Raw genomic sequence first — 14,526 nt, forward strand, 5'->3', positions numbered from 1 at the left:
GTGGGGTGTGGGGGGAGAGGAGGGGACGGGGGGCAGGGGCTGCCCTGCAACCCTGCGCCGCCCCTGACCTCCCTCCCTCCCGGCCTCCCTCCCGGCCTCGGTGGGGCTGCAGTTCACGGTGTGCCTGCGGCGGAAGGGCCGGACGGTTTACCAGCAGGTGCTCTCCCCGGAGCGGCCGAGCCGCCTGCAGGGCTGGAACTGGGGCTTCTGCGGCCACTACGCCTTCTACCACGCCCTCTACCCGCGCGCCTGGACCGTCTACCAGCTGCCCGGCCAGGAGGTGGTGCTGACCTGCCGGCAGATCGCCCCCATCCTCCCGCACGACTACCAGGTGAGCCCCGCCCCCTCGGCCTCCCCACCCCACACCTGCCGCCATGAATTGCTCCCTTCCCTGCCCCAGAAGATCCCGCCCGCAGCGCTGCCCTTTAGGACCCACTGGTCAAGACCTGCCTGACTTGGGCGTCCCCTGCCAACTGCACCTCCAGCCTTCAGGCTGCAATTGAAGAGACGGACGATCTAGCAAGGGGGGGGGATGTAGACCCCCCCTCGCCCCCTTCCAGCCCCTGGAGGTCCAGGGCCCCTGCAAAGCCCCAGGGGGAGGAAGGGCAGGGTTTCCCCAGGGCGGAAGGGAGGCGGGCCGGCTCAGCTCCGCGGGCCCACAGGCCCTGCAGGACGGGCAGCCTGTTGGAGGAGCCACTGCTGGGCCCCTCGGGGCTTTGATAGGTGACCCACAGCGCTTAGGGGGAGCACAGCAGCCATGTTGGGGGGGGGCAAGGCCAAATTACAGGCACCACCTTGTTCTGGGCTGGGGGGGCAGAGGTCTTTGCAGGTCGTCTCACATTCAGGGTATTGTGGGGGCTCCAAAGGGAGTGGGGCCCTCCTGGTCCAGGCTCCGAGATAATCCTGGGCAAAGGATTTATTTAGATTTGTAAGCCGCCACGAGTCTGCGGAGAGGGGCGGCATACAAATCTAAATAAATAAATAAATAAATAAAGGTCCTGCTTGCCGCAGCTGGCACTCCGAGAGGTGAGGGTGGCCACTCTCCAGATTCTGGGGAAGACCCAAAACTCCAGAGTGCCCCCCCCTCTGCCTTGCTGGGATTGAGTCCTTGCCAACCCACCCCCCCAAGACTGTCTGCCCCAGCCTCTGGCCACCACAGATGCCCAGGGCAGAGGTGCAGAATCGGTCAGCATCCTCTACCTCTTAAAGGGCCCCCTGCTGTTGAAAGAGCTCCCGTGAGGGTCCCTGTGGGCGTGAAAGAGAGCCGAGAGGCCCCCCCCACATGCCCAGAGAGGCCGAGGGCTGGGTCTCCTTTCCATTCTCCCCACCCCAGCTGATTCCAGGCAAGGGGGAGGAGAGAGAAAGTCCCTTCCCCCACAGTCAGCCCAGCAGGACCCCACGGCAGATGGCACGTAAAGCCTTGGGGGGGCAAGGGGGACCAGGGCGAAGGCAGTCCCCTCACTGGCAGCCCCCCAGGGGTCACCCACAAGCGCAACAGGGGCCCGGCCATGGGGTGCCCCTCTCTCTGCTGCCAAGGGAGGCCCCCCCTGGGAGGGAGGAGATGAAAAGATGGCCAGGCCAGGGGACGGCAAACTTAAACACTCAAAAGAGCCGTTTGGACCCACAAAACCTGGATGGGCTCAACATCACTCACCCCCACCCAGTCACATGACCCCCAAGCCACACCTACCCAGCCGGTCATTAGGAGAAAAAACTGGGAACCACAAAACCATTTTCCCTCTCTATCTCCCCCCCTCTTTCTGTATCTCCCCCTATTTGTATCTCTGTTTCTCCCCCTCTCTCTCTTTCTCCCCCCATCTCTATCTCCCCCCTCTGTCTCCTCCCCTCTATCGGCCTCTCCCGCTCTTCCTCTATCTCACCTCTCTCTCTCTCCCCTTCTCCCCCCTCTCTTCCTCTTGCTTCTCCCCTCCCCTCTATCTCTCCCCCTCTGCCTGTCTCTGTATCTCTTCCCTCTCTCTTTCTCCCCTTCTCCCTTTCCCTCCTTTCTCTCCCCTCACCTCTATCTCTCCCCCTCTGCCTCTGTATCCTCCCCCTCCCTCTCTCTCCCCTTCTCCCTTTCCCTCCTTTCTCTCCCCTCACCTCTATCTCTCCTCCTCTGCCTCTGTATCCTCCCCCTCCCTCTCTCTCCCCTTCTCCCTTTCCCTCCTTTCTCTCCTCTCACCTCTATCTCTCCCCCTCTGCCGCTGTATCCTCCCCCTCCCTCTCTCTCCCCCTTCTCCCTTTCCCTCCTTTCTCTCCCCTCACCTCTATCTCTCCCCCTCTGCCTCTGTATCCTCCCCCTCCCTCTCTCTCCCCTTCTCCCTTTCCCTCCTTTCTCTCCCCTCACCTCTATCTCTCCTCCTCTGCCTCTGTATCCTCCCCCTCCCTCTCTCTCCCCTTCTCCCTTTCCTTCCTTTCTCTCCCCTCACCTCTATCTCTCCTCCTCTGCCTCTGTATCCTCCCCTCCCTCTCTCTCCCCTTCTCCTTTCCCTCCTTTCTCTCCCCTCACCTCTATCTCTCCCCCTCTGCCTCTGTATCCTCCCCCTCCCTCTCTCTCCCCTTCTCCCTTTCCCTCCTTTCTCTCCCCTCACCTCTATCTCTCCTCCTCTGCCTCTGTATCCTCCCCCTCCCTCTCTCTCCCCTTCTCCCTTTCCTTCCTTTCTCTCCCCTCACCTCTATCTCTCCTCCTCTGCCTCTGTATCCTCCCCTCCCTCTCTCTCCCCTTCTCCCTTTCCCTCCTTTCTCTCCCCTCACCTCTATCTCTCCCCCTCTGCCTCTGTATCCTCCCCCTCCCTCTCTCTCCCCTTCTCCCTCTCTCTCCCTCCTTTCTCTCACCTCTATCTCTCCCCCTCTTTCTGTATCTCCCCCTATTTGTATCTCTGTTTCTCCCCCTCTCTCTCTTTCTCCCCCATCTCTATCTCCCCCCTCTGTCTCCTCCCCTCTATCGGCCTCTCCCGCTCTTCCTCTATCTCACCTCTCTCTCTCTCCCCTTCTCCCCCCTCTCTTCCTCTTGCTTCTCCCCTCCCCTCTATCTCTCCCCCTCTGCCTGTCTCTGTATCTCTTCCCTCTCTCTTTCTCCCCTTCTCCCTTTCCCTCCTTTCTCTCCCCTCACCTCTATCTCTCCCCCTCTGCCTCTGTATCCTCCCCCTCCCTCTCTCTCCCCTTCTCCCTTTCCCTCCTTTCTCTCCCCTCACCTCTATCTCTCCTCCTCTGCCTCTGTATCCTCCCCCTCCCTCTCTCTCCCCTTCTCCCTTTCCCTCCTTTCTCTCCTCTCACCTCTATCTCTCCCCCTCTGCCTCTGTATCCTCCCCCTCCCTCTCTCTCCCCTTCTCCCTTTCCCTCCTTTCTCTCCCCTCACCTCTATCTCTCCCCCTCTGCCTCTGTATCCTCCCCCTCCCTCTCTCTCCCCTTCTCCCTTTCCCTCCTTTCTCTCCCCTCACCTCTATCTCTCCTCCTCTGCCTCTGTATCCTCCCCCTCCCTCTCTCTCCCCTTCTCCCTTTCCTTCCTTTCTCTCCCCTCACCTCTATCTCTCCTCCTCTGCCTCTGTATCCTCCCCTCCCTCTCTCTCCCCTTCTCCCTTTCCCTCCTTTCTCTCCCCTCACCTCTATCTCTCCCCCTCTGCCTCTGTATCCTCCCCCTCCCTCTCTCTCCCCTTCTCCCTTTCCCTCCTTTCTCTCCTCTCACCTCTATCTCTCCCCCTCTGCCTCTGTATCCTCCCCCTCCCTCTCTCTCCCCTTCTCCCTTTCCCTCCTTTCTCTCCTCTCACCTCTATCTCTCCTCCTCTGCCTCTGTATCCTCCCCTCCCTCTCTCTCCCCTTCTCCCTTTCCCTCCTTTCTCTCCCCTCACCTCTATCTCTCCTCCTCTGCCACTGTATCCTCCCCCTCCCTCTCTCTCCCCTTCTCCTTTCCCTCCTTTCTCTCCCCTCACCTCTATCTCTCCCCCTCTGCCTCTGTATCCTCCCCCTCCCTCTCCCCTTCTCCCTCTCTCTCCCTCCTTTCTCTCACCTCTATCTCTCCCCCTCTTTCTGTATCTCCCCCTATTTGTATCTCTGTTTCTCCCCCTCTCTCTCTTTCTCCCCCATCTCTATCTCCCCCCTCTGTCTCCTCCCCTCTATCGGCCTCTCCCGCTCTTCCTCTATCTCACCTCTCTCTCTCTCCCCTTCTCCCCCCTCTCTTCCTCTTGCTTCTCCCCTCCCCTCTATCTCTCCCCCTCTGCCTGTCTCTGTATCTCTTCCCTCTCTCTTTCTCCCCTTCTCCCTTTCCCTCCTTTCTCTCCCCTCACCTCTATCTCTCCCCCTCTGCCTCTGTATCCTCCCCCTCCCTCTCTCTCCCCTTCTCCCTTTCCCTCCTTTCTCTCCCCTCACCTCTATCTCTCCTCCTCTGCCTCTGTATCCTCCCCCTCCCTCTCTCTCCCCTTCTCCCTTTCCCTCCTTTCTCTCCTCTCACCTCTATCTCTCCCCCTCTGCCTCTGTATCCTCCCCCTCCCTCTCTCTCCCCTTCTCCCTTTCCCTCCTTTCTCTCCCCTCACCTCTATCTCTCCTTCTCTGCCTCTGTATCCTCCCCTCCCTCTCTCTCCCCTTCTCCCTTTCCCTCCTTTCTCTCCCCTCACCTCTATCTCTCCTCCTCTGCCTCTGTATCCTCCCCCTCCCCCTCTCTCCCCTTCTCCCTTTCCTTCCTTTCTCTCCCCTCACCTCTATCTCTCCTCCTCTGCCTCTGTATCCTCCCCTCCCTCTCTCTCCCCTTCTCCCTTTCCCTCCTTTCTCTCCCCTCACCTCTATCTCTCCTCCTCTGCCTCTGTATCCTCCCCCTCCCTCTCTCTCCCCTTCTCCCTTTCCCTCCTTTCTCTCCTCTCACCTCTATCTCTCCTCCTCTGCCTCTGTATCCTCCCCTCCCTCTCTCTCCCCTTCTCCCTTTCCCTCCTTTCTCTCCCCTCACCTCTATCTCTCCCCCTCTGCCTCTGTATCCTCCCCCTCCCTCTCTCTCCCCTTCTCCCTCTCTCTCCCTCCTTTCTCTCACCTCTATCTCTCCCCCTCTTTCTGTATCTCCCCCTATTTGTATCTCTGTTTCTCCCCCTCTCTCTCTTTCTCCCCCATCTCTATCTCCCCCCTCTGTCTCCTCCCCTCTATCGGCCTCTCCCGCTCTTCCTCTATCTCACCTCTCTCTCTCTCTCTCCCCTTCTCCCCCCTCTCTTCCTCTTGCTTCTCCCCTCCCCTCTATCTCTCCCCCTCTGCCTGTCTCTGTATCTCTTCCCTCTCTCTTTCTCCCCTTCTCCCTTTCCCTCCTTTCTCTCCCCTCACCTCTATCTCTCCCCCTCTGCCTCTGTATCCTCCTCCCCTTCTCCCTTTCCCTCCTTTCTCTCCTCTCACCTCTATCTCTCCTTCTCTGCCTCTGTATCCTCCCCCTCCCTCTCTCTCCTCTTCTCCCTTTCCCTCCTTTCTCTCCCCTCACCTCTATCTCTCCCCCTCTGCCTCTGTATCCTCCCCCTCCCTCTCTCTCCCCTTCTCCCTTTCCTTCCTTTCTCTCCCCTCACCTCTATCTCTCCCCCTCTGCCTCTGTATCCTCCCCCTCCCTCTCTCTCCCCTTCTCCCTTTCCTTCCTTTCTCTCCCCTCACCTCTATCTCTCCTCCTCTGCCTCTGTATCCTCCCCCTCCCTCTCTCTCCCCTTCTCCCTTTCCTTCCTTTCTCTCCCCTCACCTCTATCTCTCCTCCTCTGCCTCTGTATCCTCCCCCTCCCTCTCTCTCCCCTTCTCCCTTTCCTTCCTTTCTCTCCCCTCACCTCTATCTCTCCTTCTCTGCCTCTGTATCCTCCCCCTCCCTCTCTCTCCCCTTCTCCCTTTCCTTCCTTTCTCTCCCCTCACCTCTATCTCTCCCCCTCTGCCTCTGTATCCTCCCCCTCCCTCTCTCTCCCCTTCTCCCTTTCCTTCCTTTCTCTCCCCTCACCTCTATCTCTCCTCCTCTGCCTCTGTATCCTCCCCCTCCCTCTCTCTCCCCTTCTCCCTTTCCTTCCTTTCTCTCCCCTCACCTCTATCTCTCCTCCTCTGCCTCTGTATCCTCCCCCTCCCTCTCTCTCCCCTTCTCCCTTTCCTTCCTTTCTCTCCCCTCACCTCTATCTCTCCCCCTCTGCCTCTGTATCCTCCCCCTCCCTCTCTCTCCCCTTCTCCCTTTCCTTCCTTTCTCTCACCTCTATCTCTCCCCCTCTGCCTCTCTCTATCTCCAATCCCCTCCCTCTCTATCACCCCCCTCTCCTCACTTTATCTCTCTCCCCCCTCTGTGTCTCTCCTTCTCTCTGGATCTCTGTATCAAAGCCATGACCGCATGGGAGGAGAGCGGCCTGAGGAGCCACGGTGGGCGAGCATCCACCCCTCCGATCTGAGAGGGTGAGGGGCTTCCCGAGTGGGCAGGCGGTCTGAGCCCAGGTGGGACCTCTAGGGGTCTGGGGGGGCATCCACAGTCGGCCCCTCACCGGCAGAAGTCTGCAAGGCAGGCAGGAGGGTGGTGGACAAGCGTTCTTGGGAGGGGGGGCTCTGGGGTGAATTTCTCTCCCTTTGGGGGGGAAACGGCCGAAGGAGGGAGGGGCGAAGAGCAGCGGCAGGAATAGCACCAAGTTGGAAGCTCTTGGAAGGGGGAGTGGGCACGGGAGGGAAGCGAAGGTTCTCTTGGGGGGGGGGGTTAAGGTGTCACCATCCCCCCTCCTTCTTTACCTGCTGCATCCAGGTAACCTCAGAAGGGAAGTGCCCCCCCTTGGAGGAGCTTTTCATCAGCTGGGGAGATTTGAGGTCTCTCCATTCTTCCCTCCCCCCACCTGAAAGGGGTGCACTGACCCTTTGCCCCCCTCCCCTCATCTCTTTCTCTGACCCAGCACTCCCAGCCAGGGCGGGGCTCCTTCTCCCTGGAGGGTCAGCCAAACTATCCCCCCCCTCCGAGAGCAAAGCCCCCTTTCTGCCTCTGCCTTTCCCGTAAGCCCCCTCCTTCTAAAGGTCCTCCCCTCCCTTCCAATATTGTCTCCGGTCAGGCCGAGGTGGAACCCCCCCCCCCCACAGCAGCCCCCAGTCGTCCCCCCCCTGCCCTGTTCGGGGGCCTTTGTGGCTTGATGTGGTCACTGAGAGGAAGCCTGTTTCTCTAGGGCTGACCCATGCACAAGGCCGGAAAGAGCCACACTCGAGGGGCCAAAGAGCCGTGGTTTGCCGACCCCTCAATCCATGACCACTTAACCACGGCCTTCCCACGTCCCCGTCTCTTCTGCCACCGTGGTCACGTGAATGCCACTGGTATTACGTGGACCTGGCCCGCCTCGTGGGAAAGTGGGAGAAGGGGGGTCATGGGGCCCCAGGGGGCGGCCACTGTCGTCAAGAGATGCCAGGCGCCGGATGACACACACACACACAAACACACCCTGTGGGAAGGCAGTGACGGTTTCAGGTGGGAATCACTGTGGGTTGTGGGTCGCATCTTTCAAGGCCGTTGTAACTTTGGGTGCTCCTGCCCGGAGGAAGATGGGGGTGGCGGGGGGTGGATGAGGCTGGGGCCGCCTGCAGCTGTGACCCCCAGACGAGCCCCCCACCTTGCCTCCTCAGGACTCGAGCCTTCCAGTGGGCGTCTTTGTCTGGGAGGTGGAGAACGAGGGCGTGGAGGAGGTGGAGGTCTCCATCATGTTCACCTTCCGAAACGGCACGGAGGCCAAGGAGGACCGCCTGGGTGGCCATTGGAACGAGCCCTTCAGCGTGGAGAAGGGGGGCAGCTGCGTCCGAGGGGTGATGCTACACCACGTGACTCCCGCCAACCCCTACACCCTGGCCATCTCTGCCCGGGAAAAGGTGGGCCTCCCAGAGGGGTCTGTGGCTGGGGGACGGGGGGTCTTCCCTGCCCTTTGGGGCTCTCCCGGGCAGGCTGGCATTTTGGAGTGCCCCGAGGGGTGGTGGGCGCATTCCCCGCCTCTGCTGCCTCTGGGTGGTGGGAGGCCCCCTCACTGGGACCCCCACCCACTCCCTCTCAGCCTGTCCTGGAGCTGCCCTGCTCCATGGCCCCTCCCCACCTCTGTCTTCTCCTTCCCCACCCTGTTCTTGCTCCACCCCAGGCAGGGGTTGCCGTGACCCACCTCACCACCTTCAACCCTGCTGGCACCGGCCAGGAGGTTTGGCAGGACCTGCTGTCGGACGGACGGCTGGCGTCCCCTCAAGGTGAGTCCCGGGCAGTGGGGGTGTGGGCTGAGGGAGGCAGGGGGCTGGGACCCTCACCCTCTGGGTTCTCTTGCAGGTCAGAGCCTCCCCACGGAGAAAGGGGAGGTGTGTGCCGCAGCAGTGTGTGCCACATGCGTGGTGGCCGGCCACGGCCGTGATGTGCTGGAGCTGGGCCTGGCCTGGGACATGCCGCGCGTTCGCTTTGGGTCGGCAGAGAAGGAGCACCGCCGGTGGGTGTTTCCCGGGAGGGGCTGGCGTCTCTCTGTGCTTTGGGGGCAGACCCACTCCGCCTGCGGGGAAGTGCCCAGGGCTGGGCCCGCATGCAGCACCCTCATGAGACTAACCCTGACCTGATCCAGAAAATGGGGCTGTGGCGGGACCACACTGCAGGGTGGGTGTCCTGCTGGGCATAGACCTGGGCACGCTACGACCCCTCAGCTGTCCCTGCCTGGCCTTCGGAGCAGGGGCAAGACCCGTGGCAGCAGCCTCCCCACAGCCGCCCCAGTTTCCGAGGGATTCCCCACACAGACACACACACACACACACACACACACTCCCAGCCTGGAGGGCCCTCTGGGTGTGGCGGGATGCCTTCGCTGCTTCCCAGCTGATGCCCTGGCCGGCTGGCTGAGGGTCCGCCTTCCTCTGCCCGCAGGTGGTACACCCGCTTCTTTGGCAGCGACGGGAACGCCTGCCCGGCCCTCTCCCACCACCTGCTCAGCCGCTACGGGGCCTGGGAGGAGAGGATCGAGGCCTGGCAGGGGCCCATTTTGGCAGACAGGTAGGGCGCTTGGGGGTGGTGGTGAGGGCGACTCTGTGGGCCTGGCAGGGGAAGGGTACTCCGTGGGGGGTGGGTAGCAGCCAGAGGGGGGATTGCTCGAATTCTCCAGAACATGCTGGATTTCACCTCTGGGTGGGGTGCTCTCCTCTCTGCTCACCACTCTGGCCAAGCCGGGCTGCTTCCAGGCTGCCCCCCACCCCACCCTGCATTCCCCCCTCCCCTACCTGAGGTTGTCCATACTCTGTGAGCATTGGGGGGCTGCCTCCCCCCCATTAGCTCTGCCTTGTTTCTGCCGCACTCTCGCTTTTCCTGCACCAGGTGGGGGGCTACTGGGGGTCCTGGCCCTGGGGGGGTTGTCTGTGGGGAGGTGAGGATCCCCTGTGCGTGCCTCTTGCAGCGACCTGCCCCCCTGGTACAAGTCGGCCCTCTTCAATGAGCTGTACTTCCTGGCCGACGGAGGGACCCTCTGGCTGGAGCTGCGCCCTGAGGACAGAGAGGCCCTGCGGGAGGCCCGGGGTCTCTCCCAGCTGCTCCCGGTCCTGCAAGAGTACGGCAGGTTTGCTTACCTGGAAGGTGAGGCTTTGGTCTGCGGCCTGCAGGGGAGGGGAGGGGGGAGCCCCTGGTGCTGCTGCTGCCGAGACGCCCCTGTGACATGCAGCCGCTTCCTCCTCCTCCCCCCAGGCCAGGAGTACCGGATGTACAACACCTACGACGTCCACTTCTACGCCTCCTTCGCTCTCGCCATGCTGTGGCCCAAGTTGGAGCTCAGCCTGCAGTACGACGTGGGTGGGTGCCGCTCCGAGAGGGGCCGCGGTGGGCCCAGCAGGGGAGGGAGGGAACACACACACACACACACACCAAGCTGCGTCGGATGCTCCTGGCCGCCTGTCGTGGGCGTGGCTGGCGGCAGAGGCAGCGGGTGGGGGGGCGTTTGGAGGGCTTCCGGGGCGGCTGCTGAAGGCGCTTCCCTGCCCCGCCCTGCCCAGCTGCTGCGGTGCTGAATGAGGACGCTCGTCCCCGGCAGTATCTCATGAGCGGGCAGACGGCCCCGGTGAAGCTGCGCAACGTAGTTCCACACGACATCGGAGAGCCAGGTAAAGCCCCTCCTGCCTGGCCACGGGTCAGTCCTCGCCCCAAGGAGGAGCTCACAGTCGCTGCTGCCCCCAGCGAGGACCTCAGCAGCGACCCTCCCTCTGTGGGGGAGGGCATGGACCTTCCAGGGGGAGGGGGATGGCTGCTCCTTAGAAAGGCAGGGGCTCTCCATTGGTCTGAATGCTCCCCCTGTGGCCGCGTTTGGGGTGAGCAGGACTGTTGGGGGAGAAGGGGGTGCAGCCCCCCACCCTCTGTGTCTCTGGGTGGGAGGCCTGGGGCGTCTGTCTCAGCAAAGACCCCCCGAGAGGCTGTGAGCAGCCCAGAGCCTTCCTGGGGAGCCCCCTTGGAGTGCTCAGCTGGGGAGAGGAGGCTCCCGCCCCACCTCCTCCTCCCGCTCTCTCCGGCCAGACGACGAGCCCTGGCAGCGGGTCAACGCCTACCTGATCCACGACACGGCCGCCTGGAAGGACCTCAACCTGAAGTTTGTGCTGCAGGTGTACCGCGACTACTTCCTCATGCAGGACGTGGCCTTCTTGCGGGACATGTGGCCTGTCTGCCAGGTGCCGTGGAGGGAGGGGAGGGCGGGGGCTGCCACTTGCCCAGGGGTCCCCGCAGACCCCTCCTCAGACCCCCCTCCTTCCCCTTGCTTACCCTCAGACTGTGATGGACTCGGAGCTGAGGTTCGACACCGATGGAGACGGCCTCATTGAGAACTCTGGCTTTGCCGACCAAACCTATGATGCCTGGGTGGCCACCGGAGCCAGGTGGGTGGCGGGCCAGGAGCCCAGGAGGGCCTCTTGCTGTGGGGAGCCAGGAGCCCCCCCTCCCTCCAGCCTCGGTGTGGAAGGGGCACCTCCCCACCCCCACCAGGGCCGTTGTGGATCCTGGGGCTGTTTGGCCTGCCCCTCCTTCTTTCCTTGCCTCCCAGCAGCAGGGGTGGGGGTCTTTGAAACCTGAGACCCCCATGCCAGGGCAAAATGCCCTGGTGTCTGTGCGGTCAGTCCTTGTTTTCCTGCAGCTGTCCAGGGATTCAAGGCTGATTCCTGCTTCAGTTCCCCCTCTCCCCCCCCAACGCAGGAAGTGGCCTCTTGGAAGCTGAGCCCCTCCCTCACCCTCCACTGCAGTGGTCAGAGTGCCGTACTGCAGGCTACTTCAGATGACTGCTAGCTACTAGCTGACTGCTTGTCCTTCCGGGGGGTCAAATGAGGACCCGGATTGTGGGGGGCAAGCGGCTGACTCTCTGTCAACCCCTGAGAGAGTGAAACACTGTGAAGCGGTCTATAAGTCTCGGCTATTGCGAAAGACCCCCGCCTGCCTCCCCATGCACAACGTACCTGGGGCCTGGGGCCTCTGCTGGCTGCCCCCCCCTTCATATCACGCGTCCACACTCGGAAGGAGGGGCTCACCTGCTGACGGGGCGGGGCATCCGGGTGTGAGGCCGAGGAGAAGGGGGGCAGTGGCGGGGGCAGAACAAAGGGGGGAGGGAACCGCAGCTACAAATCACGTGGCCTCGATCCAGGGCTTCCTGCGTGGCCTCTGCGACTGTAGCGTCGGGGGGGGAGGGGTTGCCTGGTGGGGAATAGCTGGACATAGCGCCAGAAGGACAGAGAGGCCCTGGAGGAGGAGCCGCTAGCAACGGGACCCTTGGGCTGGTCGGGGGGGGGATTAAAGCCTTGAGGGGTTGGGCTGCCAGTCAGGAGAGGGCAGAGCTCTCCTTCTAAGGAGGGGCCACTTGGGGGGCGATTCTCCTTCCCACCCCCGGCAGTCGGCAGTGGGAACCTGGCTGGGCTCCTCCCGAGGGGCCTCTCCCTGCCTGACCCCCCTCGCCAGCCCAGTGATGCGGCTGTCCCCCTGATGCCAGAGACACGTCCCGCGTGCCCAGCCCCCGCCCTGGGGCCCCCTCCCTTTGGGCAACCCCTCCCTCTCCTTTGCTTCGGCAGCGCCTACTGTGGCGGCCTCTGGCTGGCGTCTCTCTGCGTGATGTGCAGAACGGCGGAAGTCTTGGCGGACGGCCCGGCGCTGGAGCGGTACTCGGCCATCCTGGCCAAGGGCACAGCAGCGTTTGAGCGGCTGCTCTGGAACGGTAGGTCTGGGCCGAGCCGGGCGGGTCAGCCGTGCTGCCGGGAAGAGCCCCCACCCACCCACCCACCCACCCACCCACCCTCCCTCCCTCGCAGGGAAGTACTACAACTATGACAGCAGCCGAGGGCCCTCGTCGGACAGCATCATGGCGGACCAGCTGGCCGGGCAGTGGTTCCTGCGGGCGTGTGGGCTGGGCGAGGGGCAGTCCGAGGTGAGGAGGGGGCCACAGGGGGAGGGGGGAGGGGTCTGTGAGGGAGGGCCCCCCATGAGTCCCATTCTGGCCCGCAGGTGTTCCCTCGCAGCCACGTGCTGAGTGCCTTGAAGACCATCTTTGAGCTGAACGTGCTGGGCTTCTCGGGGGGGGCCATGGGGGCTGTGAATGGCATGCGCCCCTCAGGGCTGCCTGACACCTCCAGCCTGCAGTCGGACGAGGTCTGGGTCGGTGTGGTGTACGCCCTGGCTGCCACCATGATCCAGGAGGTGCGTGCGGTGGGGGGGCAGGGAAGGTGCGGGGGGGGCGGGGCAGGGAGGGAGGGAAGGCGTGTGTGTGTGTGGGGGGACTGACTGGATTCTCCTCCCGCCTGGCGCAGGGCCTGGTGCAAGAGGGCTTCTGCACCGCCGAGGGCTGCTACCGGACGGTCTGGGAGCGGTTGGGCATGGCCTTCCAGACCCCCGAGGCCTACTGCGAGAGGAGGGTCTTCCGCTCGCTGGCCTACATGCGTCCCCTGAGCATCTGGAGCATGCAGCTGGCCCTGGAGCAGCGGGCGGCAGAGGGGAAGCCGCTCCCGGCAGCACCTGCGGCCACCTCACCTGGGGGCCTGTGAGCCAAGGAGGGGGGGCACATGGGCAGGCTGCTGCGTCCGCTTGCCCCGCCTGGGCGATATGAAGGAAGCCCCTCCCCGCCGGACATGGGGCAGGGCTGAGCTGTTGAGGGAAAGGGGGCAGCTCAGACTCCCCCCCTCCCCCCCACAAACACACCCTTTGATTTGCACACAATCATGTTCTGTATAATCTGAAGTTATTTTTAGATGCTGAGTAATTTTAATTTAAAATAAATTGAACTTTGCAAGAAGGCTCTGCAGGACCCTTATGGAGGAGGGGGCCCGGTCCAGGGGCGGACAGGTGGATCTCCTGTCAGCTGGCCTGCTTCTTCTCTGGGGGGACTGGCGGGGGGGGGCGCTTCTCTCCGTCTTCCAGGGCGGTGGATCTGCCCAAATTCTCCCAGGACCTCCGGAGACTCGGGTGGGGAGGGGGGGTCAATGTCCAGCTGAGCAGCTGGGCTTGGCTGAGGGGGAACCTGCCTGCGAAGGACCCCGTTGCCTTCTTCTGCCTGGCCCTCCCACTCGGAGGCGGCTGAGGTGTGGCCGCTGGGACCGGGACGGGGGGGGGGGTCTGTACGGGCCAGAGGACCTGAGTGGTTCTGGAGGGGGGCCCTCGTTGGGAGGGGAGGGGCTCCTGGGAATCCTGGCAGCCGAGCGGCCCTGGGCACCCTGAGTGTGGCATGGCCCGGGGCTTCTTCCGCTGCCTTGACCCCTGCCCTCCTGGATGGCCAGGAAAGGCCTCTGCTTCCCCACGGAGGAGAGTGTGTGTGTGTGTGTGTGTGTGTGTGTGTCCCAAAGTATGGCTCCATGTGGGACACAACCCGGTCAGGAGCGCCCTCTGGTGGCTGAGCTGAGACCTCGTGCGTCCATCCTCATGCTGCCCCACAGCCCTCTCCTGGCAACAGCGTGAACCCACCGGAGCTGCCACGTGTCACTCTCACACACACACACACCGCCATTGCCCAAAGGTGACCTCTGATGCAAGACACCACACCCGGTCCAGCCACCTGCCAGGAATCCCGACCCAGGCAGGAAGGAGACGGCTGGGGCAGCAGCAGCACCAGGACCCGTTTCTACGTTGCCAACAGAAAGGGAGGGGGGCTGGGCACTCTTATGGGAGAGCTCCAGGGCTGATAAGACCCCCCCCCTGAGGAGATGCCCTCGGCAATTAAGGGAAGTGAGACTCTCACTGGGGGCCCCTGTGCCTGCCTGGTCAAGGGGAGGAGTCGCCTGAGTCTGGGGTCCTTGGCAAAGCCAAGTGTGTTTCGGAGGAACATGGGACAGACCCGTTTGGGGAGGCCAGAGGGCCCACTGTGAGGACGTGAGGGTCACTCCTCTGCCCCTCCCCGTCCCAGTGCTTCGGAGGGCGTCCTGGAGCTAAGCGGAGGAGGACTGGGGGGCGTGTCATTTAGATGCTGTTTAAATAAAGGGAAGGGGGGGCCGCCACCCAGGAGCAAAGATACTTCTGTTGCACCCCCAGTATAGTTTGGTCACGTTGACTGGTTTGATTTCGCATCAAACGTTCATGTCCTGGCCACAGCCACCCATTTTAGCAAAGGGGGAGGAAGGTTG

General features: G+C 62.9%; 1 protein-coding gene across 1 annotated transcript; it reads left to right on the forward strand.

Moving 5' to 3' along the window:
- The first annotated feature begins 2 nt into the window (after window positions 1–2).
- GBA2 (glucosylceramidase beta 2) lies at window positions 3–13,205 on the forward strand. The gene is made up of 14 exons (XM_070743704.1): window positions 3–331; window positions 7,576–7,815; window positions 8,076–8,178; window positions 8,255–8,408; window positions 8,834–8,959; window positions 9,357–9,532; window positions 9,641–9,745; window positions 9,946–10,053; window positions 10,460–10,611; window positions 10,709–10,815; window positions 11,992–12,134; window positions 12,229–12,344; window positions 12,422–12,613; window positions 12,724–13,205. Exons 2-14 carry the CDS (start codon window positions 7,651–7,653, stop codon window positions 12,955–12,957), a joined length of 1,881 nt encoding a protein of 626 aa, XP_070599805.1. The 5' UTR covers window positions 3–331; window positions 7,576–7,650; the 3' UTR covers window positions 12,958–13,205.
- The last annotated feature ends 1,321 nt before the right edge of the window (window positions 13,206–14,526 follow it).

This window comes from Erythrolamprus reginae, chromosome 2 (genome assembly GCF_031021105.1).
Source record: "Erythrolamprus reginae isolate rEryReg1 chromosome 2, rEryReg1.hap1, whole genome shotgun sequence".
NCBI lineage: Eukaryota > Metazoa > Chordata > Lepidosauria > Squamata > Dipsadidae > Erythrolamprus > Erythrolamprus reginae.

Excerpts from the sequence above, each read along its gene's own strand:
- GBA2 (XM_070743704.1), top strand. The coding sequence starts at position 7,651 with ATGTTCACCTTCCGAAACGGCACGGAGGCCAAGGAGGACCGCCTGGGT. Across the intron at positions 8,960-9,356 it reads GGGCCCATTTTGGCAGACAG|CGACCTGCCCCCCTGGTACA; the intron begins GTAGGGCGCTTG and ends TGCCTCTTGCAG. Across the intron at positions 9,746-9,945 it reads CAGCCTGCAGTACGACGTGG|CTGCTGCGGTGCTGAATGAG; the intron begins GTGGGTGCCGCT and ends CGCCCTGCCCAG.